The sequence below is a fragment of the Canis lupus genome, chromosome 20, assembly GCF_003254725.2.
Source record: "Canis lupus dingo isolate Sandy chromosome 20, ASM325472v2, whole genome shotgun sequence".
Taxonomy (NCBI): domain Eukaryota; kingdom Metazoa; phylum Chordata; class Mammalia; order Carnivora; family Canidae; genus Canis; species Canis lupus.
The window spans coordinates 48,832,111-48,855,169 of NC_064262.1; the positions used below are offsets into that span (position 1 = coordinate 48,832,111).

Sequence of the window (23,059 nt, forward strand, 5' to 3'; positions counted from 1 at the left end):
TGAGAGCCCCCCAGGCTGGCATCTGGGCTGGCAGGCTGAGCCCAGGCCTGCCCTGACCCCTGGCTCCCGGGCCCGTTCCTCGGGGACCCTCCTGTGGCCTGAAGCATCCTCCACTCCTCTGCCCCCACCCCTATTTCTGTGGTTGGCCCAAATACCAGACAGGGCGAATCTTAGCTTTCCCCCAAGCATTCCATCCTCCTGTGGCCCGGCCCAGGCTGGCCGAGGTTACGCAAGCAGAGCTGGGGTGGTTGGTGGGGGTGGGACCGAGGGGACGGGCTGGCCTGTCCTCACCACCCCATCCGGCGGACCCGCCCACCATCCCCAGGGCGGGGAAGGGGGTGGGCCTGCTAGTTCTCCACCACCCCCGGCCCCTGGGAGAACAAGCTGGGTGGAGGGTGGCCTGTGCCAAGAGATGGGGGGCGGTGGCAGCCACGGAAAAGGCTCCAGGAGGTGACTGCCTGGTTTCCATTAGGGAGCCCTGGTCGGCATTTCAGGCAAGACGGCAGAGCTGGGGCTGGCTATGGTAAGGTAGGGTGGGGGTGGGAGGGCAGGGCAGGGCAGGGGAGGGGAGGGAGGGGAGCCTGTCTGCTCCCTCTACCACCCCCACGCCATGTGGGGATGCTCCCATCACCATGGTGACCTGGTGCCGGCCTGGGGACACCCTGACCCATCAGCCCCTCTATTTGCAGCGGCTGAGCCTGCTGCTGCTGCTCCTGCTGCTGCCCGGCCCCCCACCCACACCCGGCATGGAGGACGCCGCCTTCCCCCACCTGGGGGAGAGCTCGCAGCCCCCGCCCCGGGCCTGCCCGCCGCGCTGCTCCTGCCCCCGGGCAGACACGGTGGACTGCAATGGCCTGGACCTGCAGGTGTTCCCAGACAACATTACCAGGGCAGCTCAGCACCTCTCCCTGCAGGTGGGGTGGTGGCAGGGTGAGCATGCAAAGTGCTGGGGTTGAGGCTGATGGGGTCCGTGTGTAGGAATGAGGTGTCGGGCATGCAGGTCTTGGCAAGGGTGGAAGCTGGCCTTGAGGAGAGCGTTGGGGTCTATGTGTTAGGGGCAAGAGGAGGTGGGGGTACAGGTGTTGGAATTAGGAGAGTTTGGAGGTGTTAGAAGTCAATGTCTTGGCAGTTACGGGGATTTTTGGGGTCAGAGTGATGGAGCATTTGGGTCAGTTTGGGGGTGATGGGATATCAGATGTCAATGTCTTTTTGGTTATGGGGTTGTTTGGGGTCAGGTTGATGGGTCTCAGGGGTCAATTACAGGGATGGATGGGGTGCTGGGGGGGCAACATCTCAGTGGTTACAGGGGTTTAGATGCAGGGTAATGGGGCTTTGGGGATCAAGTGTAGGGGTGAGGGGTATCAAAGCTCACTTAAGGTAATGGGGAATCAGGGCTCTGGCCACTCCTTGAGGGCTCAGGGGTGTGAATTTCTCCCCCAGAACAACCAGCTCCAGGAGCTCCCCTACAACGAGCTGTCGCGCCTCCGCAGCCTGCGGACCCTCAACCTCCACAACAATCTCATCTCCTCCGAGGGTGAGGGGTGAGGGGACCTCTGGAGGCGGGAGGCCTCCCCTTCCCTCCCCTGCCGGGTCTGTGGGTAGCTCTGCGGTAGTTCCCAGAACTGCCCTTTGCTGAGCAGGACGGAAACTCAGGGCATGGAGGGGGCTGTGGCTTTTGAGGACAGGCAGGGAGGTGGGTGGGAGGGTGCCTGGAGGAGTCTCTGCCCATCCCCAGACAGGAGCCCTGGGGCAACTGGGAGCACAGACTCCCTCACTGCCCCCATCTGGGCCAGGCCTGGGGTCCCCTCACCACCCGTCCGCTCCCAGGGCTGCCTGATGAGGCCTTCGAGTCCCTCACACAGCTGCAGCACATTTACGTGGCCCACAACAAGGTGAGCATCACAACGTGCCCCCTGGCTTGGCTGGGGTCACATAGCAGAGTGCAGAGGGGACAGCAGGTGGGGGGGGAGAGGGTGAGGCACCAGGACCAGTGTGGCTGTGCTCCTGCAGCTCTCCGTGGCTCCCCAGTTTCTGCCCCGCTCCCTCCGAGTCGCAGACCTGGCTGCCAACCAAGTGACAGAGATCTTCCCGCTTACCTTTGGGGAGAAGCCCGCACTCAGGTAGCCCCCTGGCCCAGCCCAGTCCTCTCAGACCTCAGATACGCCTGGGGCCGCTCCCTAACCTTGGAAGTCTGAGGGGTTGATGAACCTGCCCTGGGGGGCGGGGGGGCCAAGGTGGCAGAGCCCTACCCTGGGGGTGTCTGAGGCAGGAAACCCTGGATGCTCTGTCTGGAGAAGTCGAGACAGAGGCAGCGTGTGCACACACGCATGTGGGCACACTCAAGGCAGATCTGGGGCACCGGGTAGGAATGAGGGGTCGGTGGGAAGGCCAGGGGCAGGCTGGTGGCCGGAGCCTGGCTCCCCTCAGGTCCGTGTACCTCCACAACAACCAGCTGAGCAACGCCGGCCTGCCACCGGACGCCTTCCACGGCTCTGAAGCTGTGGCCACCCTCAGCCTCTCCAGCAACCGGCTCAGCTACTTGCCTCCCAGTCTGCCGCCCTCACTGGAGCGGCTCCACCTGCAGGTACCTCCTCTCCTTCACCTTGCCATCCCCATGTTCCTGCTCCCTGGGTCCCCTTCACCTCTCTCCTGGGGAAGCCCTCCGCTTCCTCCTTCCAGTAGTCAGAAGTAGCTTTGGGTCTTGTCTGTTGGTGTGGGTCATTCACAAGTGCTGTCTGAACAGCCTTGCTAAAGCAAGCTCCTTGGCACTCCCTTACTCAAGAGCCTTCCATAGCTCCCTGCTGCCCTCTCTCCCTGACCCCCAAGTTTCCTTCTGTCTTCCCTTCCCAGAACAACCTCATCTCCAAGGTGCCCCGGGGAGCCCTGAGCCGCCAGACCCACCTCCGTGAACTCTACCTCCAGCACAACCAGCTGACAGACAGCGGCCTGGATGCCACCACTTTCAGGTGGGGCCTGGGACATGGTAGGACAGGGGTGCAGCCTCGTGCTGGCAGGAGGGGTTAAGGTCCAGAGCCTGGGCACCCCAACCCTCTGCCACCCTCTGGTGTAGGACTCCCAAACCGAGGCCTCCTTTGGTGAGCACCTGCCATGCGCCAGGCTCAGCCAAGCACCCAGCAGCCATCCTTGCTCCCGACTACTCTGTGCCTCAGTTTTAAATCCAAACGTCATCAACCCCACATGCCACTCTTGGACCGCAAACGCTGTCCTGCACCTCCCCATCCAGCCCTCAGGCCGGATCTGCCCTGACCTGTCAACTCTTCCGGGCCCAGGCTGGGGTCTCCAGCTGTCAGGACCACTCCCCAAGCCCCACCCCCAGCCCCGCAGGCCCCACCCTGGGCGCGCAGCCGACGGGGTCCTCTCTCCCGCCAGCAAGCTGCGCCACCTCGAGTACCTGGACCTGTCCCACAACCAGCTGGCCTCCGTGCCCGCCGGACTGCCCCGCACCCTGGCCGTGCTGCACCTGGGCCGCAACCGCATCCGGTGGGTGGAGGCGGCCCGGCTGCGTGGGGCGCGGGGCCTGCGCTACCTGCTGCTGCAGCACAACCAGCTGGGGGCGGAGGGGCTGCCGGCCGGGGCGCTGCGGCCGCTGCGGGGCCTGCACACGCTGCACCTCTACGGCAACGGGCTGCACCGCGTGCCCCCCGCGCTGCCCCGCCGCCTGCGGGCCCTGGTGCTGCCGCACAACCACGTGACCACGCTGGGGGCCCGTGACCTGGCCGGCCTACGGGGCCTGGCCGAGCTCAACCTGGCCTACAACCGGCTGGTCAGCGCCCGCGTGCACCGCCGGGCCTTCCGCCCGCTGCGTGCCCTGCGCAGCCTCGACCTGGCTGGCAACCAGCTGACCCGGCTGCCTGGCGGCCTGCCCGGCAGCCTGCGCACCCTGCGGCTACAGCGCAACCAGCTGCGGGCGCTCGAGCCGGAGCTGCTGGCCGGCCTGGACCAGCTGCGGGAGCTCAGCCTGGCGCACAACCGGCTCCGGATCGGAGACATCGGGCCTGGCACCTGGCATGAACTGCAGGCCCTCCAGGTCAGGGACGGGCTGGGTGGTCGCACTGTCCCTAGACAGTCCCCCCAAACCTCGTGCCTCTCTCGGCATCTGCGTCCGAGGCCCGGAGATGCCCCAAAGGGAGCCCAGCTGATGGGCCTGGGGTTGGAGGAGAGAGCCTCCGGGCCTTTGGCTATGCTGTCCCTGACCCCTGGTCCTCAGCAACCACCGTCCACCTTCCCAGCAAACACAGTGCCTCTAGTTCCTCCAGAACACTCTGGATTCCACAGAGTTTAGAGCATCGGTGGGTGCCAGGTGCCGTTCTCGGCACTGCAGATGCCACCGGGGACAGAACGACACAGACATACTAGTTAGGGAGAAAGCAGTCAATGACCATCATAAATAAACTGTTGGAAGGGCACGAGGTGAGGGAAGCACCACCTTTGTGAATGATCGACTCAACCTGTCCCGCCTCCCAGCACCTAGGTCACGGCCTGCCCCAGAGGCACCTTGGCATACTTCTATCAGGGGGAGGAATTTGGCGGCTGTGGAGGGGCAGAAGGCCCAGGCTGGCATGGTATGCCCAGGAAGAGAGGTTTGGGCCCTGCTGAGTGGATTGCTCGAGGCCTGGGGCCACCATGGCACCATCTCTGCCCTTCTGCCCAGGTGCTCGACCTCAGCCACAACGAGCTATCCTTTGTGCCCCCTGACCTGCCTGAGGCGCTGGAGGAGCTGCACCTGCAGGGCAACCGCATCGGCCACGTGGGCTCTGAAGCCTTCCTCAGCACGCCCCGCCTACGTGCCCTCTTCCTCAGGTGTGCCAGGGCAGTGGGATAGAGTGGGTCCAGGTGTGGGGCGGGGTGCCCCTGGAGGGCTGCAGTGGACCCAAGCAGGTCTGGGTGGGTCAGGATGGTCATGACCCCCTCCCTTTGCACCCACTCTTGTGCCTGCCTCTTGGTCCAGGGCAAATAGGCTTCACATGACCAGCATTGCACCTGAGGCCTTCCTGGGCCTCCTGCACCTGCGTGTGGTGGATACAGCGGGGAACCCTGAACAGGTCCTGGTCCGGCTGCCACCCACCACTCCACGTCAGCCACGGGCAGGGGGCCCCTGAGCCCCAGAGGAACCTAGCAGTGCAGCCCAGACTTCTGGGGTTCTGCTGGGCCGTGGACTGAAGAGACAGTGCCCACCTGGGGCCTCGACTGGGCTCTCTCAGGCCTTGAGGGCTGGGCCGCCTGACCCGTGGCGGCCAGGAACCTGGGGCAAGAGCACCGCCTCCACACACAGGGCGTCCTGGGAGAGGCTGAAGTGCACAGCTTGCACACCAGGCACACAGACAACGCCAACCCTGCCGCATACATGCCCTGCTCCCCCTACAGGTGGAGACAGCAACAATAAAGCCTAACTCTTTCAAGTGCTCACCACCCACCAGGTGCCCTTCACCTTGCAGGAGGGGCTCTCACCATCCCCGCATCCAACTGAGGAAGGGGAGGAGGCTGTGGGAGGCTGAGGGTCAGGCCACTTGGCCCCATAGCCAGCGAGCAGCAGGGCTGGCTCTTAGGGTCACCAGGAACCACCATGTAAAGCCTGACCACATTCAAAAACCCAGACATGCCCAAGGCCACCAGCTACAAAAACACTGGGCACAGCAGACGCCCTGAAGCAGGCCATGGGCCCTCACACACATCCCTGCACAAGCAGGAGAAGCAGACACATCTTTCACAGGCACGCTTCCCCCCACAGCCTGCCCCTCTTGCAGACACCTTGCCAACAACCCCCAGGGGGACTGTGGGGGAGACCCAGCTAGTCACAGAGGGAAGGAGCAAGAAGCAAACACAGGACAGAGTGAGCCAGGCGTGGCCCTGGCTGTTTATTCCCTGTGTCAGCCCTGGGGAGCCAGCTGGGCTCTGGCTGACCTCAGCGGCTTCTTTGGGGTGTGGGTGGGCTTCTGGGTTAAGGCTGGGGAGGGACAGGAAATAAAGTGCTTGCAGGGGCCCTTGGGGCTTGGTCCTAGCTGCCCCCCCACCTCCAGGGCAGACCAGGGGCCCGACACCCCAGGCTGTGCAAACGGGACTGTCCAGGGCCCACCCAGCCAGGCCTGGGCAAGGGGCACAAGCTGGCTGGTGTTTCTATCCCCAGTGCCCCCTGCCAGGGAGGCTGTGGCCTGGTTGAGGGGGGACCCAGTGGGGGTTGTGTCCATCTGGAGCCGACTGTCCGCTGATTGTCTGCTTGTCTGGTCCTCGGCTGTGGCTTTGTCAGCATCTCCCAGTGCCAGGGCCTTGGGGCTACTCCCCGCTCTCCAGGGGCGCCCGCCTGGTTGGCCCCTCACCTGCGGAGCCGCTGCAGCTGAAGGGGAGGCCACGGGGGTCAGGGTGATGCTCATGGCCACAGCCACACTCCCCCCATACCCTAGCCACTCACCTCACTCTCCACCAGGTTCCGCCTGTAGAGTGCCTCCTTTGCGGCCTCCTAGGGGCCAAGAGGGGATCAGCGGGCTGCCGCCCACAGCAGCCCCACCCCTCCCAGCGCCCACCGGGCCCTCACTCCGCTCACCCTGCTGCCATCATTGCCCAGGCGCCGGGCGGCCTCTGTGTAGAACTGCAGCTGACGCTCCAGCTGGGCCGCGTACTCTGTGGGGAGGATGGGGTCAGGATGGGGACTGCTGCCCTGCCCTTCCGTCCCCAACCTGTCCCGAGACCCTACCCCTCCGGATGCCCGGGCCCCCCTGCTCCAGCTGCGCCCGCTGCCACTGGCTGCGTTGCAGGATGTCCTGGTACTGTTGGGCCACTTCCGGGGGCACTGGCCGCCGTGCCTGCCTCAGGGCCAGGATCTGCGGGGATGCAAAGCGGGGCACTGTGAGGGCCCCACCTAGGGCCTACGGAACCCCCAATCCTGCCCCGCTGAGTCCACCAAAGCAGGCAACCCACCTTCCGCTCCAGACGCTCTTGATCAAAGGCCAGCACACTGAGGCTATGCAAAGGCCGTGTTGATCTATGGAGTTGGAGAAGGATGAGAAGCAGTAAGGAGCCTCCCAGCCCTGACCGCTGGGCACTGGGGAATGGCAGGAGACAAGCCAGGCCCACCATGGTGCTGCTGGGCCCACGACCTGGTGGGGATGATGGCTGTACACTAAGGCAACTGCCGTGCCAGGTGGTCAGGGAAGGCTTCCTAGAGGCCACGGCCAAGTTGGAAGTCAGCGTTGGGCAGGAGAGTGGGGGGCCAAGTGGATAAGGGAGCTCAGGGCAAGACCACAGAAAAGCCCAGAAGCCAGTAAAAACTAGGTGTAGGTAACCATGAAGAAACAGGAGGAAGTGGGAAGAGAGAAGACTACTGGACATATTGATAATATCATAAACGATCTTAAAAATCAGGCCGAGGAGTTCAAACTGGATGTTTCAGGAGCAAGGAGGCAGGCCACGTTTTGGAGCCAGGGAGAGACACGCTAAAATCTGTGCCCGATGAGAGACTGAGACAGGAAGAAGGGGCTTCTCTCCAGTATGGCTGGCCCCAGCCACCTACCTGTTCCCTGGCTCCCTCGCAGGGGCAGGTGTGGGAGGGGCCTTCCCTTTGGGCCCAGCAACCTGCTTCGGGGGGACAGAACCGATGTTGTGATTCCCGCCCCCCCCCCCGCCCCCCCTGAACTTAGCCTCCCTCTCTGGAGTTGCGGATGGGCAGGAGTCTCACTGTGGGCGCTGCTGCTGGCACAGGGTCGATGACCAGCCACCTCTCGGTTGTGGTTTCCAACTGCTGTGCCGTCAGTGGCTCCCGAATTCGAACCATCACCTCCAGTCGCCCCCCTGTGGGCCTGCGACCATCCAGGACCTGGGTGGGAACGAGGGGAGGATCCTGAGAAGCAGGCAGTGGCTGGAAGCCCAGGGTTGGGATCAGGGGAGAACCAGGGCAACTTCCAAAATAGAAGCCCCTGGGTATGGCTGAGATATCAAGTGGTCAAAATGGGAGCGGGGTGCTGGGAATACTCAGAGTTGGGTAGTAGGGAGGTATGGGACCCCTGGGGGATGGGCTGGGTCAGCAGAGGAGACCCCAGGAGGTCCAGGGCCTGTAGAAATCATCTGAGTGTTGTTAACAAGTGACACAGCCACAGCAGAGTCTCCAGACAAATGTCTACATCGCACCTCAAGGATCTCCCGGACCTCGCATGCTGTCTCCAGGGCGTCCAGCTTCAGCTGGGCTGTGCCCAGTACCCGATCCGTCTTGAACAGCCCCCTGTGTGTGCGAGGGGGACAGGATGGTTGGCCCAGGGCAGCTTCCCCTCTCCCAGAACCCACCCACACCACCTGCACCCCCAGCTCACCCCTTGTGAACCACTTCAAATTTGATGCCTTTGGTCTGGATGGCCCTTCGGAAGCCACGGTGGCTGCGATTGATGCAGAGTTTGAATTGCTCCTTGAACTCTACTCGGGGAATGAGGACAGGGCGGGTGAAGAGGAAAGAGGGAGGGGTCAGGCCTTGGTCTCATGTTCTCTCTGCTTGGGGCTGGGATGCCTCCCACCTCGGCTCAGCCCTCAGCTCAGCTCACCGGGGGAGTCTGTGTTCTTAATCACGCTGGTCTTGTCTTTCTGAGCTTCTTCCTGCAGCCAAATAGGAGGCAGGGAAACTCAGGGGCTGGGGCCTCCCTTTGGACCCCTGCCCACCCATTCCCAGCCCGGAGGGGCTTCGGCCCGCCCCTCCCCGCTGATCCACGTACCACATTGGGATAGGGAAAGTCAAACCGAACAAAGACATCCAGGTCGCTGGGAGACAGCCCTGTGCGCAAACAAGGGTCAGAGCTGGGCAGAGAGGCAATCCCGCGGCCCTGACCCCAGCCTGCCGCCCCTCACCTGGGGGCGTGGGCAAGTTGATGCCCTTCACGATGAACAGGAGCATGTCGTTGCTGCTGAGGTCAGGAAAGATCCTTCGGGGAGGGCAGGTGGGGAGACAGAGGCACATCAGCCACAAAGCCTGCCTGCCTGCTTTTCCCTCGGCGGGTCCAGAACAAACCCCGTGCCGGCCTTTGCAGTTTATCAGGCCCTGGGCTCCACTTTTAGAATCAGAACTAGAGTTCTTTGTCCAATTCTGCCAATGGCTTATATTTGAGACTTTTCAGTCTGCACTATCTATCCGGGACCCACTTTGGGTCAGCCAGTGGCCTCTGCTGGGGGAGCTTTCCTTCATTTGAAATTTCTGGAGTCCCTAATATTAGTCATCCCCTGCCTCAGCTGCTAGAGGGCCTTCCTTATTCTCTTCATCTGGCATTTCTTGAGCAACTACCATGTACCAGCCAGTGACTGCCCTAGCTGCTGGGGGACTTTCCATTCATTTACCGCTATTTCTGGAGCCCCTACTATGTATCTGCTGGTACCCTCGCTACTGGGGATGTGGAAGTAAGTGAGACAGACCCAAACCCTGCGCTCATGGAGCCCAAGGTAGCTGAGTGAAGAGAGGACCAGTGAATATACAAATAGAGAAACAAAGCAATCCCACAGAGAATTAAATAGGGGAGGGTGGAGTATGCTCAGGAGGGGCCACTACAGACAGGGTGGTCAAGGAGGGCCTCTCAGGGGAGGTGACATCATAGGTGATTTGGATGCCAGGAAGGCACTGCTACGTGGAGACCTGGGGAAGAGGGTCTGGGCAGAGGAAACAGCTGGTGCAAAGGCCCTGAGTAGGATACATGGTTGGTCCATCTGAGGGACCAAAAAGAGACCTGTGTGGCAGAAGGCGGGCACAGTGGATGGAGACGAGGTGATGGGGAGCTGTGGTGAGGGGTGTGGGTTATCCCAGGTTACTGCAGTGGCTACACCTAATCCCATCTATAAATGGGAAAAATGACCCCAACTGCCCAGGGAGACTAGACAGGAGCAGGACCAGCAATGATCGTGAGGGCTCACCCAGGCCCTGGGACAAGGCACATCTCAGCACTCGCTAGATCTTCCCCAGTTCCCAACGTGTCACTGTCAATATCCCATCACCATCCTTCCCTTGCACCACATGTCTGCCCCAGGACCCTTGCATATACCATGCTTTCACCACCCAACCAACCTTTCCCCCAGAGGCAAGTCCTCCACTGGCTTCTGGGGAGGGCAAACCCCTCTCCAAAGGGGCATGTGGGCCAAGGGGCATCAGGGCCTTACTTGATGACACTGAAGGTTCTCTGCTCAAAGCGGGCAGTGGGCGTGGGGAGACCCCGGGCGAATGCCTGCTTCAGAATCTCCATGCTTCGCTTACAGTCCTCTGCCAGCTTCTCAAATCTGCCACCAAGAGAGCCCTGCTCAGGTCCCTAGGCCCAGGGGTGGCTTAGGGGTGCAAACATCTGGCAGAGGTGGGGAGAGGGGCACTTACTTGCTGGTTTCAGCAATGTTGCCCAGGTGAGTGAACTGGTTAGAGTGGTTCAGGCACATCTGAAGAGCAGAAGACAGTGAGGGGAGGGTTGGGGGGCCGTGACCCTGAGGGAAGCCCACTGATCCAGGCCAGGGGCCTGCCTCACCTCGTGCTGCTGCCTAATGAGTTTGGTGAGTTCACCATAGCGCCGGGCAGACTCCTGAGACAAACCTGGGCCGGGCCGCTGGACCAGAGAGAAGTCATCCTTGTTGACAGGGGCGGGGGGCACCTGGGAAAGACGAGGCTCATGGGCAGGGGCCCGTTGGCCAGCAACAAACAGGCCCACCCGTGGAAATGTCAACCCTCCTTGGAGAGGCCTTCCTGGACTACTGTTTTGCCCCTGTCCTGGTCTCCCTTCTTCCCCAAGATGAAAAGTAGTGCTCAGAGAAAAGGGGAGGATCCATCTGAAAGTGGCAGCATCTTTTAACTCTTTTGCCCAAATGTGATCCTTGCCCTCCCTTCCCTAGCAATGGAGTTATGGCTAGGCACACAGACAAGAGACGTCATGTCCCAGCATCCCTTGCAGCTAGGTACAGCCATGTGATTCAGCTCTGGCCAGTGGAAGGCAAGCACAAGTGACACAGTGGCACACTGTGTTGCTTCCTTTAAAAGAAACTGCTTGCCTTGCCCTTTCTTTCCCTCACCGCTTCCCATGGACTGAATGCAGACAGGGCGCCAACCCACTCCAACCATGTGGACAAAGGTGACCTCTGCAGGTGTGGCAGAGAGACATCGAGGAAGGAACCTGGAATCCTGGGTGGCTTTGTCTTTCGGAGACTGGCCGGGGCATTACATGCAAGAAATATAAATGTTGTCTTTTAGCCACTGTTTTAGGGAGACCTATTTGTTAGAGTAGCTTAACCTGGACGCTAACATACTGCCAGTCACATGGCCAAGTGGCCAGAGCCCAGTGGGTGGGTGCCTGGGAAAGTGAGCAGGCCTAGAGAGTTCACCTTGGCGATGTCCACAGGCAGCCCGTTGCGTGAGGCCTCCAGCATGGGCTCCAGCCCCTTGGCCTGGCGCAGGTGCATTTTGGCACCTTCTACGTCATTCTTCTGCTTGGCTCGCAGGGCAGCCTGCAGGAGCTGCTTCTTGCGGCCCTCCAGGAAGGCCAGTTGCTGCTGGGCTGTGAGTAAACAGGGGTGTTGATGGGTGCTGCTCAGCCCGTAGCCAGGCAATGAGCAGCCAGGGAAGGGAGGGCATACCTACCTCTGGTGGATGTGGCCTTGGGGGCTGTTTTGGCTGCTGAAGTGGAGCCTGATTGTGGTGCCCTTGAGGGTGGGGCCTTGGGCTGGGCCATGGGGGCCGGAGAGCTGGTGGGCTGCCGAGGGATGGAGAAGAAGTCAGAGCTCTCCTAGTGCCTGCAGGGGTTCCACTCCCCAAAGTGTCAAGGTCTGATGCTGACAACAGGGACTGTCTTAGTTTCTGTTTCCTCAGCACTGAACACAACGTAAGGCCCCATTCTTGTAGACTCTGCAACAGCCCTGGGAGACAGAGACTGTCACCATGCCCACTTCCCAGATGAGGAGACAGGATCAGAGAGCAAACTGACTTGCCCGTGGCCACATGGCCAGGAAGAGGCAGGGCTGGGAGTAAGGCCAGTTCTCACCAGGCTGTCAGGGCTTGGCTTTGCTGCCACTCCCCTGCCTCACCCCAAGACCCCAGCCCTTCACACCTTCTTAGATTCCTCATCCTCTTCATCCTCCGGGCCTTCATCCTGGTTGGCCAGCTTCATGGCAGTTTCCAGGACCCCCACCAGGTTCTGCTGGGTGGGCTCAGTGGCCTCCAGGCCCTGGATGGGGGGAAAGCCTGGGCGGCCAGTCAGGGCCCAGTCAGGAGGGAGAGACCCATGCCATAATGATGGAGACGTGAGTTCCTCCCCCTCCTAAGGAGCCTCTGGGCTTTGGATATACTTTGAATCCAGGAAGGCGCTGCCTGCTGGTTCTGTGTAGACATCAGATCATTCTAACTCCCTCTTGCCTCTTGGTATGTCTCACCTGACCCTGGGGCCTTGACCAGACTCCAAAGTCGAGCACTAGATGAGGTAAGGTACTGGACACAAGACCTGGTCACAGGCCTGGGGGGATTCCTAGGGGACCAGGGTGCTGAGAGATAACTGCTTTCATGGGGGGACACACAGGCAGCTCTGAGAGCCCAAAGGAGAACCCCAACCCATGGGGAGATTGAGGGGAGGCTGAGTAGGTATGTGCAAAGCTGAGAGCTGATGACTAGAAGACAGTGAGTTGAACAAAGAAGGGATCAGATGACGGTGGGCTGATGAATAGTTCTCCAAATAAACTGCCCTGATTTTTAGCATCTGCCAATTTCCATGGTACAAACAGTCCTATTGTGACCCAACTTTAAGCTGCCAATTGTCTGACAAGTCTGCAGAATTCCTGAATGCACAGCAAACAGCTTCCTGGGCCTGTGCAATCAGAAGGAATAGCAGCTGCAAAGGCTCAGAGGCCAGAGGGCTAGGGGTAGGGGGCAGTGCCTACCTGGGGGCACTGGCAGCTCGCTCACATCTACTGCTCGGCCAGCCTTGTGGGCTCGGATGGCATCTTGGTATTGCTGCAACAGACACAGTATTAGGGCTACCTGGGCCAGGTCACCAGGTGCAGTCCACATGCCCATTAGGTCCCCCACATACCTTGACGATGCGCTCATGCATGCGAGCCTTCCGCTGATCCCCTTTGGTCTTGGCCTGGGCTGCAGCCACATGGTATCGCTCCATCCGCTGCTCCAATGCCTCCAGGAGAGTCCGCGGAGGTGGGGGAACCTCTGGGGCAGACAGGGGGTGACGGGGAGCACAGGGGCGGGTTAAGAGTCTCAGGAAGGAAAGAATGTCTTGCCCTTGCCTGCCTACTACACAGGGTTCCAGGAGCTTACCTGGCGTGGAGGGCACCGTGGTGGGAGTCGGAGGCTGTGGCGGTGGTGATGGTGGGTCTGGGGTCAGCTGGTCTGAGGGCAGAGATCCAGTCCAATGAGGGGCTGGCCTGAGCACCCCTCACCCTAGGTTGATGTGGCCTGAGGGGGTTCCCAGGTGACCAATGAGAGAGGCAGCATCAAATCCTGAAGGGTGAGCTGGGTAGGGTTCTCACCAGGGGGAGGTGGCAGGCGGGACAGGTCCACGGGCTCCCCCCGGCTCAGGGCCTCCAAGACAGCATCGAAGCTCTGTGAGAAGGAAGATCGGGGAAGAGGCTGCAGCTGGGGCCAGGACCCTGTGGGGAGCCTCTGCACCCTGCCATTTGACAGAGGTCCCCTAGCTCTATCCATTCCTCTGCACCATCTTCTTGAAGCCTCTTCCAAGATTTATGCCCATTTCACAGAGAGGGTAAACTGGGGCTTTCAGAGGTACAGCAAACAACTCTAGAGTGACTAGGGGCCAGGATTGAATCTGGGTCTGACTGCAGAGCTCCTGCTCTTTGCTGCCACACAAAGTCGGAAGCATCCTGCCTTTACCCTCTGATCCCATTTGCCCATCTGGACGCACCTTGGCCACACGGAAGTGTCTGGCAGCAGTGGCAGTGTCTCCCTGCTGCTTGGCATGAAGGGCAGCCAACTTGTATTCCCGCTGGCGGCTCTGCAACTGGGCCAGGGCGCCAGGGCTACAGGGACCTGGAAGGGGGAAGAGTGTATGAACCATTTCTTTCTTTCTTTTTTTAAGATTGTATTTACTTATTTTAGAGGGAAAAAGAGAGGGGAGGGGGTCAGAGGGGGAAAGGAAAGGGACAAGCAGACTCCATGTTGAGTGCAGAGCACCATGTGGGGCTTGATCTCACAACCCTGAGATCATGACCTGAGCTGAAACCAAGAGTCAGACACTTAACCAACTGAGCCACATGGGCGCCCCTGAACCAGTTCTATTTAATCCTCACAACAGATGTGAGAACAAGGCTCAGAGGGGATGCCACCTTCCTGAGGTGACCACCTGAGGATGGTGTGGCGGGCATTCCAGCCCAAGACTGGCAGTCTCTGGAGCTGCTGCTGTTTGGACCCCAAGAAGATTTTGGGAAATTCATATACCCTTATGCATTTCTAAGTTGGCATCTAAAACTTTTTGTCTAGGGGTGCCTAGATGGCTCAGCGGTTGAGTGTCGGCCTTCGGCTTGGGTCATGATCTTGGGGTCCTGAGATGGAGCCCCCCACATTGGGCTCTCCCTATTCAGTGGGGAGTCTGCTACTCCTTCTGCTTCCACTCCCCCTCCTTGTGCACACTCTCTCTCTCTCTGTCAAATAAATAATAAATAAAACCTTTTTAAAAAATAAAAAATAGGGCAGCCCGGGCGGCTCAGCAGTTTAGTGCTGCCTTCAGCCCAGGGTGTGATCCTGGAGACCCTAGATCGAGTCCCACCTTGGGCTCCCTGCATGGAGCCTGCTTCTCCCTCTGCCTGTGTCTCTGCCTCCCTCTCTCTCTCTCTCTCTCTCTGTGTCTCTCATGAATAAATAAATAAAATCTTTAAATAAATAAATAAATAAAATAAAATTTTTTGTCGTAAGTTTCAAAAGTTGGCCACACTTGTCATTCCCAGGGCCTTGCAAATATTCACAATCACAAATTAAAACTATCACATCATCCTTTTAAAATCTAATGTACTTTTATAAATAAATAAATAAATAAATAAATAAATAAATAAATAATAAAATATAAAATCTAATGTACTTTAACTACCATGGTGATTTGAAACTTACCAATATTCACTTTTTTTTAAGTAAGCTCAACACCCAATGTGGGACTTGAACTCAGGACCCTAGATCAAGAGTCACATGTTGTATACCAACTAAGCCAGTCAGGTTCCCTCGCCTTTAGTTATTTTTTTTTAATTGTGGCAAAATACATATGAAATTCACCATCTTAACCTTTTCTAAGTACACAGTTCAGAGTTCAGAGAGGCATGCAGTTGACCCATGAACAACATGGGGGTTAAGGGTGCCAACACCCCTCCTACCACATAGTTGAAAATCCACTTTAAATGGATTTTTAAAATTAAAATTTTAAATTTTAAAATTAAAATTAAAATTTTTAAAATAATTAAAAATCTTTAAATTTTAAGGATTTTATTTATTTATTTATGAGAGATAACAGAGAGAGAGGCAGAGACACAGAGAGGGACAAGCAGGCTCCATGCAGGGAGCCGGATGTGGGACTCAATCCCGGGACTCCAGGACCACACCCTGAGCTGAAGGCAGCCACTCAATCACTGAGCGACCCAGGCATCCCTCCACTTTTTTTTTTTTTTTTTTAAGATTTTATTTATATGAAAGAAAGAGCAAGAGGGGCACCTGGGTGGCTCAGTTGGTTAAGCATCTGCCTTCAGCTCAGGTTGTGATCCCAGGGTCCTGGGATCAAGCCTGCTTCTCCCTCTCCCTCTGCTGCTCTCCCTGCTTGTGCAACCCCATCTCTGTCAAATAAATAAATAAAATCTTAAAAAAGAGAGGAAGAAAGGGAGAGCACAAATAGCGTGCTACAGAGGGACAGAGGGACAGAGGGAGGGGGCGAAGCAGACTCGCCACTGAGCAGGGAGCTTGACGCTGTTCAATCTAGGATCCCGGGACTATGACCTGAATCAAAGGCAGACACTTAAGCGACTGAGCCACCAATGTGCCCCTCAAAAATCTGACTCTCCCAAAACTTCACTATTAAAGCTGTTGAACAGAAGCATTACCAATAATAAAGACAGTTGATCGACACATTTTACATGTTATGTGCATTACATACCGTGGTGTTCCTATAATAAAGCAAGCTACAGAAAATGATACTAGGAAAACCACAAGAGAAATACAGTGCTCTGGGATTCCCGGGTGGCTCAGCGGTTTGGCTCCTGCCTTCAGCCCAGGGCATGATCCTGGAGTCCTGGGATCGAGTCCCACGTCGGGCTCCCTGCATGGAGCCTGCTTCTCCCTCTGCCTGTGTCTGCCTCTCTGTTTCTCATGAATAAATAAATAAAATCTTTAAAAAAAAAAAAAAAAAGAAATGCAGTGCTCTGCTGTGTTTATCAAAGGAATAGTGACCCGCTCAGTTCAAAGTTGCGTTGTTCAAGGGTCAACCGTATTATGTGGGTGCTTGGAAGCCTTTTCTTGACCACCGTATTGTACATTTGTGTAATCAAAATCCATCCCTGTGGTGTGCTGGCCAAGTGAGGAAACAGTTAAGCTTCTTTTCAGTGTGTTAGTTACAGTATCAAATAACACAGTTCAATCAGTTTTCCAGAAAAGCATCTATATTGAAAGCAATCTGTGCAATTTTTCTCATTAAAACAAACAAACAAACAAACAAACAAGTATAATAGATATACCACCCAGTCCACAAACCCTAGAATGGCCTGCAAAGATTGAACTTTCTCAAACTGACAATTGCACCTACAGCTTTAAGTTTAGGTGTAGGAGTCCATAGGTTGAAGCAAAACACCTTGACATTTGACCGGTTTTATGATGTATCATTGCAAGTCTCTCAGAGCTGAGAAAATGTTCTTCCGGGTTGAATCACTGGTATTAGTAGCATATAATTGAGCAAAGCCTAAATATATCAAGCTTTTGGATGAAAAATTTTTATATGCCAAGAGTAAAATTTTACGAGCGTGCGCCTCTTGCTGAGGCAGTCAGGGATGGGTCCACCCTCTACCAATTAACTCCTGTTATTCATTCATTCTTTTCCCAACTTCCCTGTTTTCTTTTTTATAGCATAAAGAAACCTGCTTCACGCCAACGAACAGATGGGAAGAGGCGGAGTCTTGTCATCACCGCGTCTGGGGATTCCTGGAACCCCTGCCAACCTATGTGCCAAAACCCTATCGTGAGAAATGTTTTGGTGATTTCGGTGGAGAATTTCAGGTGATGATTTCCAACAATCCGCCCTGAACGTTGCCAAAACAATAGCTTAGAAACCAGTCTGGCTGCAGAAAGATTTAGACCTGATGTTTACTTTCTCAAACGGGCCAGCCTGGTTTTGAGTGTCTCTTTGGTTCGCTTGGGGAGTGTTTGCCCCTGGGGCAGAGCCTGTGTTGATATTCTAGAAGGGACAGGGGCGGGCAGTCCTTTCCCATAGTGGGAGGAAGGCTTACCGGAGAAGGAAAACCTCTTGGGAGGTTGGAAAACCTCCAGCAGGTGAGTGTTAGGAGAGCAGACAGACAAGCTGAGGGCTTGGAAATTATCCACTGAGAACCCTCTGTCTGAGAATGGTAGCCCCCAAAAGGAGTGAAGCTCTGACACACACTCCAACATTATGTTAAGTGAAAGAAGCAGGACCCAAAAGGACAAATAGCACGTGGTTCTACTTACTCTAAATATCTAGGAGAGGCAAATTAATAGACAGAGGGTGGATGATGGGAGCCAGGGGGTGGGGGAGGGTATGGGGAATTAGTGTTCCATGGGGACAGAGTTTTTCTTTGGGGTGATGAAAAATCTTTGGAAGACAGAGGTGGTGGTTGCACAACACCATGAATGTGCTACACGCCGCTCAACTGCGCACTGAAAAATGGTTAAAACAGCCAATGTTATGTTACATATATTAGACTACCACACGTACGAAAGAGGCATTGATGAATTCCAGAGGCATGAGGACCCAGGAAGGGAAGACTTGTTAAGAATATCTAACAATCAGGGCACCTGCACGGCTCAGTCGGTTAAGTGTACAACTCCTGATTTCAGCTTGGGTCATGGTCTCTGGGTCATGGGATCGAGCCCCGTGTTGGGCTCTGTGCTCAGAGCAGAGTCTGCTTGAGATTTTCTCTCTCCCTCTCCCTCTCCCTCTGCCCCTCCCCCTGCTCGCAAGGGCTCAATAAATAAATACATAAGTAAATAAGTGAAAGAATATCTAATAATCGATGCAGGGTCTGCACCCCCACAAAATGGCCAACCACTGAATACCATCCCCGCAAATCTCATGTCAGTCTAGCCCTGCCCTTGGCCTACCTGGGGGAAGCTGGGGCTTAGCCAAGCCTATGGATGTGGCTGGAGCAGTAGAAGGAGGGCCTTCGACCATGACCCTGGGCTCTGGGACTGGCGGGTTTGCAGAGGCCGGCTGGGTAGGTGCCGGAGTGTGGCTGGGCGTGGCTGCTGGGCCTTTCCCCACTGCCACAGGTGGTGGGATGTCCCCTTCATCGATGGAGTTACCCTTCCGGACAGAGGCCAGCAGGTTTTCAAGTGTCTGAGAGAAGGTATGAAAGTGGGTTTTAGAGGAACTTGGAGCTGAGTGCAATGGGCAGTGGTAGGGTCCCAGCACCCTCCCGTCACCTGCCCACTTACCTTAAGGCCCCGGTCATAGCGCCGCATCTTGGCACCATCTCCAGCTTGCCTAGCACTTTCGATCGCTGTCTGGTAGAGGGCCAGCCTCTCCTGCAAGGTGGCCTCCATGCCTGGGCTGGGGGCTGTGGCTTTAGGCTGCAGGAGGGACCAGGGCATGGTCTGGGTGGTGACCCCACCTGAGCTCTCCCCATGAGCTCCCTTGTCAAGAGCCTCCCACACACCAAGCATGTTGCCTCTGGGTCAGCTGTCCCCATACCCCACCAGGCAGAAGTCATCATCCCCATTCCCGGTGCAGGGAACTGGGTCTCAGAAGTGCCGCGTCACTTCCGCAAGGTAACATGGTTGAGAGGCAAGGGAGGGCCTCGAACTCTGGACCACGGGGAGCGGGTTGCTGGGCTATACCTGAGCCACAGGAAGGTGGGACTCCACATTCTTCTGCTCCTCCCCAAGGACCTCGTTTAGTTCCGCCTGCAGGGACACACGGCCACAGGCCACACATGAAGGCCCGCTGGATGGGGTAGCGACAGCATGGGAAGCCCCCTGCTTTGCCCTGGGTACTCACCAGCAGGTCATCATCAGCCTCTACGTCCTCCTCATCTGTACCCTCATCCTCATCCTCATCTGGATCTCGCATACACAGGCTGGCCATCTTCTCAATGGCCTCCATGGGCAGGGGACCTGGTGGCAGGGAGAGGCCCCAGCTGAACTGGGATCCTTCCAGGGTCTCCAGCTTCCCATCCTCGTGACCCGTGGCCCCAAAGAATAGGGCAGCATGCCTGCCCCTCTCCCGGCCCTTCCATGGCACCCCACAGCCCTCAGGCCCACCAGGTATGATCCCGCTCCCTGCCGATCCTGCCCGCCTCATCTCTTCCCTATCAAGCCTGACTTCACACCCTGGCTCTGCAGCTTTGTCACTCTGGAGCCCTGGGGAAGTCACTTGACTTCTCTGGGACTCAGTCTTCCCATCTATTAGATGAGGACAACAATTTCTCCCTCACAGGTGGATTGTGAGAACTAAAGGTAAATGAAGCTCCCAAACAGCACATGGTCAGCATTTTGTTATTTGACTTATTCTCATGATTTGCATTAGTTATGTTCTACAAAACTGCCATAAACACTGACTTAGCAAATACTGGACCATTGCCAAAGAAAATACAAGGTTAGGGTCCCTTGAGCCTCTGGGCACAAAATTTTCACCAACCAGTCATTACATAACCTTGCTCGATGTGAGTTTCTATCTAATGACACATTTTATTTATTTATTTATTTATTTTTTAATTTTATTTATTTATGATAGTCACATAGAGAGAGAGAGGCAGAGACACAGGCAGAGGGAGAAGCAGGCTCCATGCACCAGGAGCCCGACGTGGGATTCGATCCCGGGTCTCCAGGATCGCGCCCTGGGCCAAAGGCAGGCGCCAAACCGCTGCGCCACCCAGGGATCCCTTAAAATATAGATTGTTGTTACCACTGAACTCAGCACTGTAAGTCATGTCTGAATGAAGCTCATCTGTTAGGTCTTTTCTCCATAAGACACATCACTGCTTTCTTGCTCTTAGAGACATGAGATAGCGTTAAGCACTTCACTTGGGGGCCTTTGCGAACAGCCAAATCACCAATAAAAGGCACCAAAAAGAGAACAAATGCAGCCTTACACACAGACTGTGTGGAAAGGACACTTGTTTGCAGTATGCCCCAGGACAAGAAGGCAGAGTGTCATCTTGCTCTACCTCAGCTGGGAATGTGTTTGATGAGTGATCGAACTTTCTGCAGCTCTCTGAATGCCCATCAATAATTGCAAAAGCTCCCCAAGGACTGATTTTGGTGTTACAAATAAAGTGTAGCCCATAGATGAATTCACAAATATGGAATTTATCAATAATGAGGATCAGCTGAATTAACTGAAAAATATAAAGGTTCCATTTGCCCTCAGAACTCCAGCCCCACTGCCCACTACAGAGTTGCTGTCCCCTGCCACCTCCCCTAGGGGGATTTAGAATATGTTGTGGCCCCTCCCAGAAGCCCTTCCCTGCTTTTCACCTGGCCTTCCTTACTGTCGGTGCCTCTCGAGGGCATCTGGCCCCAGCTCACAGGTCTCTACCATCCTTCTGTGCTTCCCTCGTCCCAGCCCTCATCACAGGACAGCAAGTTGGAGGAAATGCTAGACTGTGTGTGAAGTGCTTTACAAATACTAGAAGAGTAACTCCTGTGATTAAGTGTGGTCATTAATCCCATTTTACAGATGGGGAAACCAAGGCCCACACAGATGCTGGGACTCATCTGGTCACAGAACTAGTTAAGTGGCAGAGCTGGGATTTGAACCCTCCCATAGGTCCAGTGTTGATCACTTAACCCCTTACCCAGGCTGTGGGTTTCAGGAGGGCAAAGACCTGTCTCTTTTCCTCCTTCTCTCCACAGTCCAGCGCTGAGCCCTGCCCACAGCAGAAGCTCAGAAAGTGTTCAGGGGTGGGTTGAGAGTCTCACCTTTGCCTTTGAGCTTCTCCAGGACTTGGGGTTGACCCCCAACCAAGGCCAAGAACTCAGCCTCCAGTTCCTCATTGTTAATTCCATCCTCAGGGATCATCAGGCCGTCTGGGGAGAGGTCAACCAGCAGGCCCAGCTGAGGGAATAGCAAGGGTCCAGTCAGACCTCGGAATACACCCCACCTAGCCAGAGGCAGCCAGGAGTTCCCGTAGGAGGAAGGAAACCCAGACCTCCTAAGGAAAGTCACTTTCCCTGGGGAGTGCCAGGAGGCTGGAACGGGCTCAGAATGCAACAGGTGTCCTATGATAGGCCAGGCACAGATCAATATGGGGCAAAGTGCGGGCAGAGACCCTGTTCCCCACTCTAAGCCCACACCCAAATGGGCTGCTGACCAAGTTCAGTGGGAAAAGCAGGCCCCACACCCTGCCCAAAACAAAGACACCTGTACACCTGGGCTTTTCCTTCCAGCATACTCAGCAGAGGGGGCCATGCAGGAAGGCTGCAAGAGCAAACAGAAGCCCAGACACAGAAGTTGAAAGCAGGGTTTTCATTGTGTAACAGACCTGTCTTCCTATCCCATCCCAGTTCATTGACCAATCATGATATGATAATATTATGTTGAACTATACAAAACTGCCTTCTCTGCACATCAAAATGGGCAATTATGTACAGTTCATTTTATTTTTTAATATTTTTAAAGATTTTATTTATTCATTCATTCATGAGAGACACAAAGACAGAGACAGAGGGAGAAGCAGGTTCCTTGCAGGGAGCCCGATGCAGGACTCAATCCCCAGACCAGATTCGTGCCCTGAGCCGAAGGCAGATGCTCAACCACTGAGCCATCCAAGCGTCCCTGTACAGCTCCTTTTAATAGCAATGATGAAGTTACACTTATTGAGTGCTATGTTCTAGCACTTTCCATAAATCATCCCAATGAATTTTCATAACTGTCCTGTGACAGAAGGACTCTTAGGGCCTCCATTTTACAGATGAGGAACCTAAGGTGTGAGAGGTGTGAAGCTGAGTGTCCAATGTGCAGAGGCCAGCAGAGAACTCCAGGTCACCCAGACTCTAACACCCTGGCTTCTTCCATCAGAGCCGAGAAAAATCAAACTCTCCAGGTGCCTGGGGCAGGGGAGATTGAGGAGGGAAAGGAGGTCCAGACAGTCGCATGGGCTCATGGCAGCAGCTCTGGATTTGCACTTTGCTCTGGCCAAGCTGTTAATCCCTATGACCTTGGGAAACTGTCTTCACCTCTTTGGGCCTCAGTGTCCTCATCTGTACAGTGGGGATAAAAAGAGTCAGACTTAGCCTGGCTGATGCAAGGTTCCACGGGTGTTCAGGCCAGGAGTGCAGTATCCTTATCCCTATCCTAGTATTCCCCTCCCAAACTGGAGAGGCTGCGGCAACAGGTGGCCCTGAGCCCAGGGCGCAGCGCCAAGAGCTGAGGAGCTGGGGTCAGCAGGCCGCACTTTGGGGGCAGAACCTCCTCTGGAGGGCGGGCAAAGGGGTTCACCTGGGGGTGGTGATCAAGTTCCCCTGAGGGGTGGGGCCCTCCTCTAAACCTGTGATAGGGGTGAGTAGGGTTCTCTAGGCGAGGCCGTGGGGTACAGACTCACCTGGCGGGCGGCGGCAGCACCTCGGCCTGGGGGTCCCGGGGGTCCCTTCCTCTTGTGCATCTTCCAGGCTGGATGCCCGGGCCACTGGCCACCTCGCCTGGCCTTGCCCTGCCTCTTCCCCCGGGGCCTCTCCCCGCGCACGCGCACTTCCTGAGCCCAGTGCCCCTCGTTGGCGCCCCGCGACCGCTGACCCCGCGACCCCCGGGGCGGCCGCCCCACTTCCGCCTTGGCCCTCGGGCGCCGCGGTACCGGAGCGCAGCCACTGGAATTGCTGGGCCCGCCGCACTGAAACTACAACTCCCGGCAGGCAGTGCGCGGGCACGCG

General features: G+C 56.5%; 2 protein-coding genes across 5 annotated transcripts; one reads left to right on the forward strand and one right to left on the reverse strand.

Moving 5' to 3' along the window:
• Window positions 1–319: 319 nt before the first annotated feature.
• Window positions 320–5,424, forward strand: PODNL1 (podocan like 1). Of its 2 annotated transcripts, none has more exons than XM_025457760.3 (10): window positions 320–523; window positions 690–914; window positions 1,441–1,534; window positions 1,828–1,892; window positions 2,011–2,120; window positions 2,428–2,584; window positions 2,851–2,966; window positions 3,391–4,048; window positions 4,673–4,821; window positions 4,970–5,424. In XM_025457760.3, the coding sequence occupies exons 1-10, from the start codon at window positions 521–523 to the stop codon at window positions 5,118–5,120; spliced, it is 1,728 nt and encodes a 575-aa protein (XP_025313545.1). In that variant the 5' UTR covers window positions 320–520; the 3' UTR covers window positions 5,121–5,424. The 2 variants fall into 2 exon arrangements, with proteins under 2 accessions (XP_025313545.1, XP_025313546.1); XM_025457761.3 differs by having other exon boundaries at window positions 2,515–2,584.
• A 423-nt stretch (window positions 5,425–5,847) lies between these two features.
• On the reverse strand, window positions 5,848–23,057 carry CC2D1A (coiled-coil and C2 domain containing 1A). 3 transcript variants are annotated; one of them, XM_049098365.1, is made up of 30 exons: window positions 22,735–23,057; window positions 22,370–22,393; window positions 21,113–21,248; window positions 19,191–19,306; window positions 19,031–19,096; window positions 18,629–18,763; window positions 18,296–18,530; window positions 13,878–14,002; window positions 13,486–13,558; window positions 13,274–13,345; window positions 13,035–13,165; window positions 12,883–12,955; window positions 12,060–12,193; window positions 11,594–11,705; window positions 11,338–11,510; window positions 10,491–10,613; window positions 10,346–10,404; window positions 10,138–10,254; window positions 8,845–8,918; window positions 8,712–8,770; window positions 8,544–8,595; window positions 8,319–8,418; window positions 8,140–8,230; window positions 7,691–7,828; window positions 7,526–7,587; window positions 6,934–6,997; window positions 6,710–6,836; window positions 6,560–6,636; window positions 6,428–6,475; window positions 5,848–6,352 (listed from the first exon to the last, which is right to left on the reverse strand). In XM_049098365.1, the coding sequence occupies exons 1-30, from the start codon at window positions 22,792–22,794 to the stop codon at window positions 6,332–6,334; spliced, it is 2,877 nt and encodes a 958-aa protein (XP_048954322.1). In that variant the 5' UTR covers window positions 22,795–23,057; the 3' UTR covers window positions 5,848–6,331. The 3 variants fall into 3 exon arrangements, with proteins under 3 accessions (XP_048954322.1, XP_048954321.1, XP_025313542.3); XM_049098364.1 differs by having other exon boundaries at window positions 7,526–7,590; XM_025457757.3 differs by lacking the exon at window positions 22,370–22,393 and having other exon boundaries at window positions 7,526–7,590.
• Window positions 23,058–23,059: the final 2 nt, after the last annotated feature.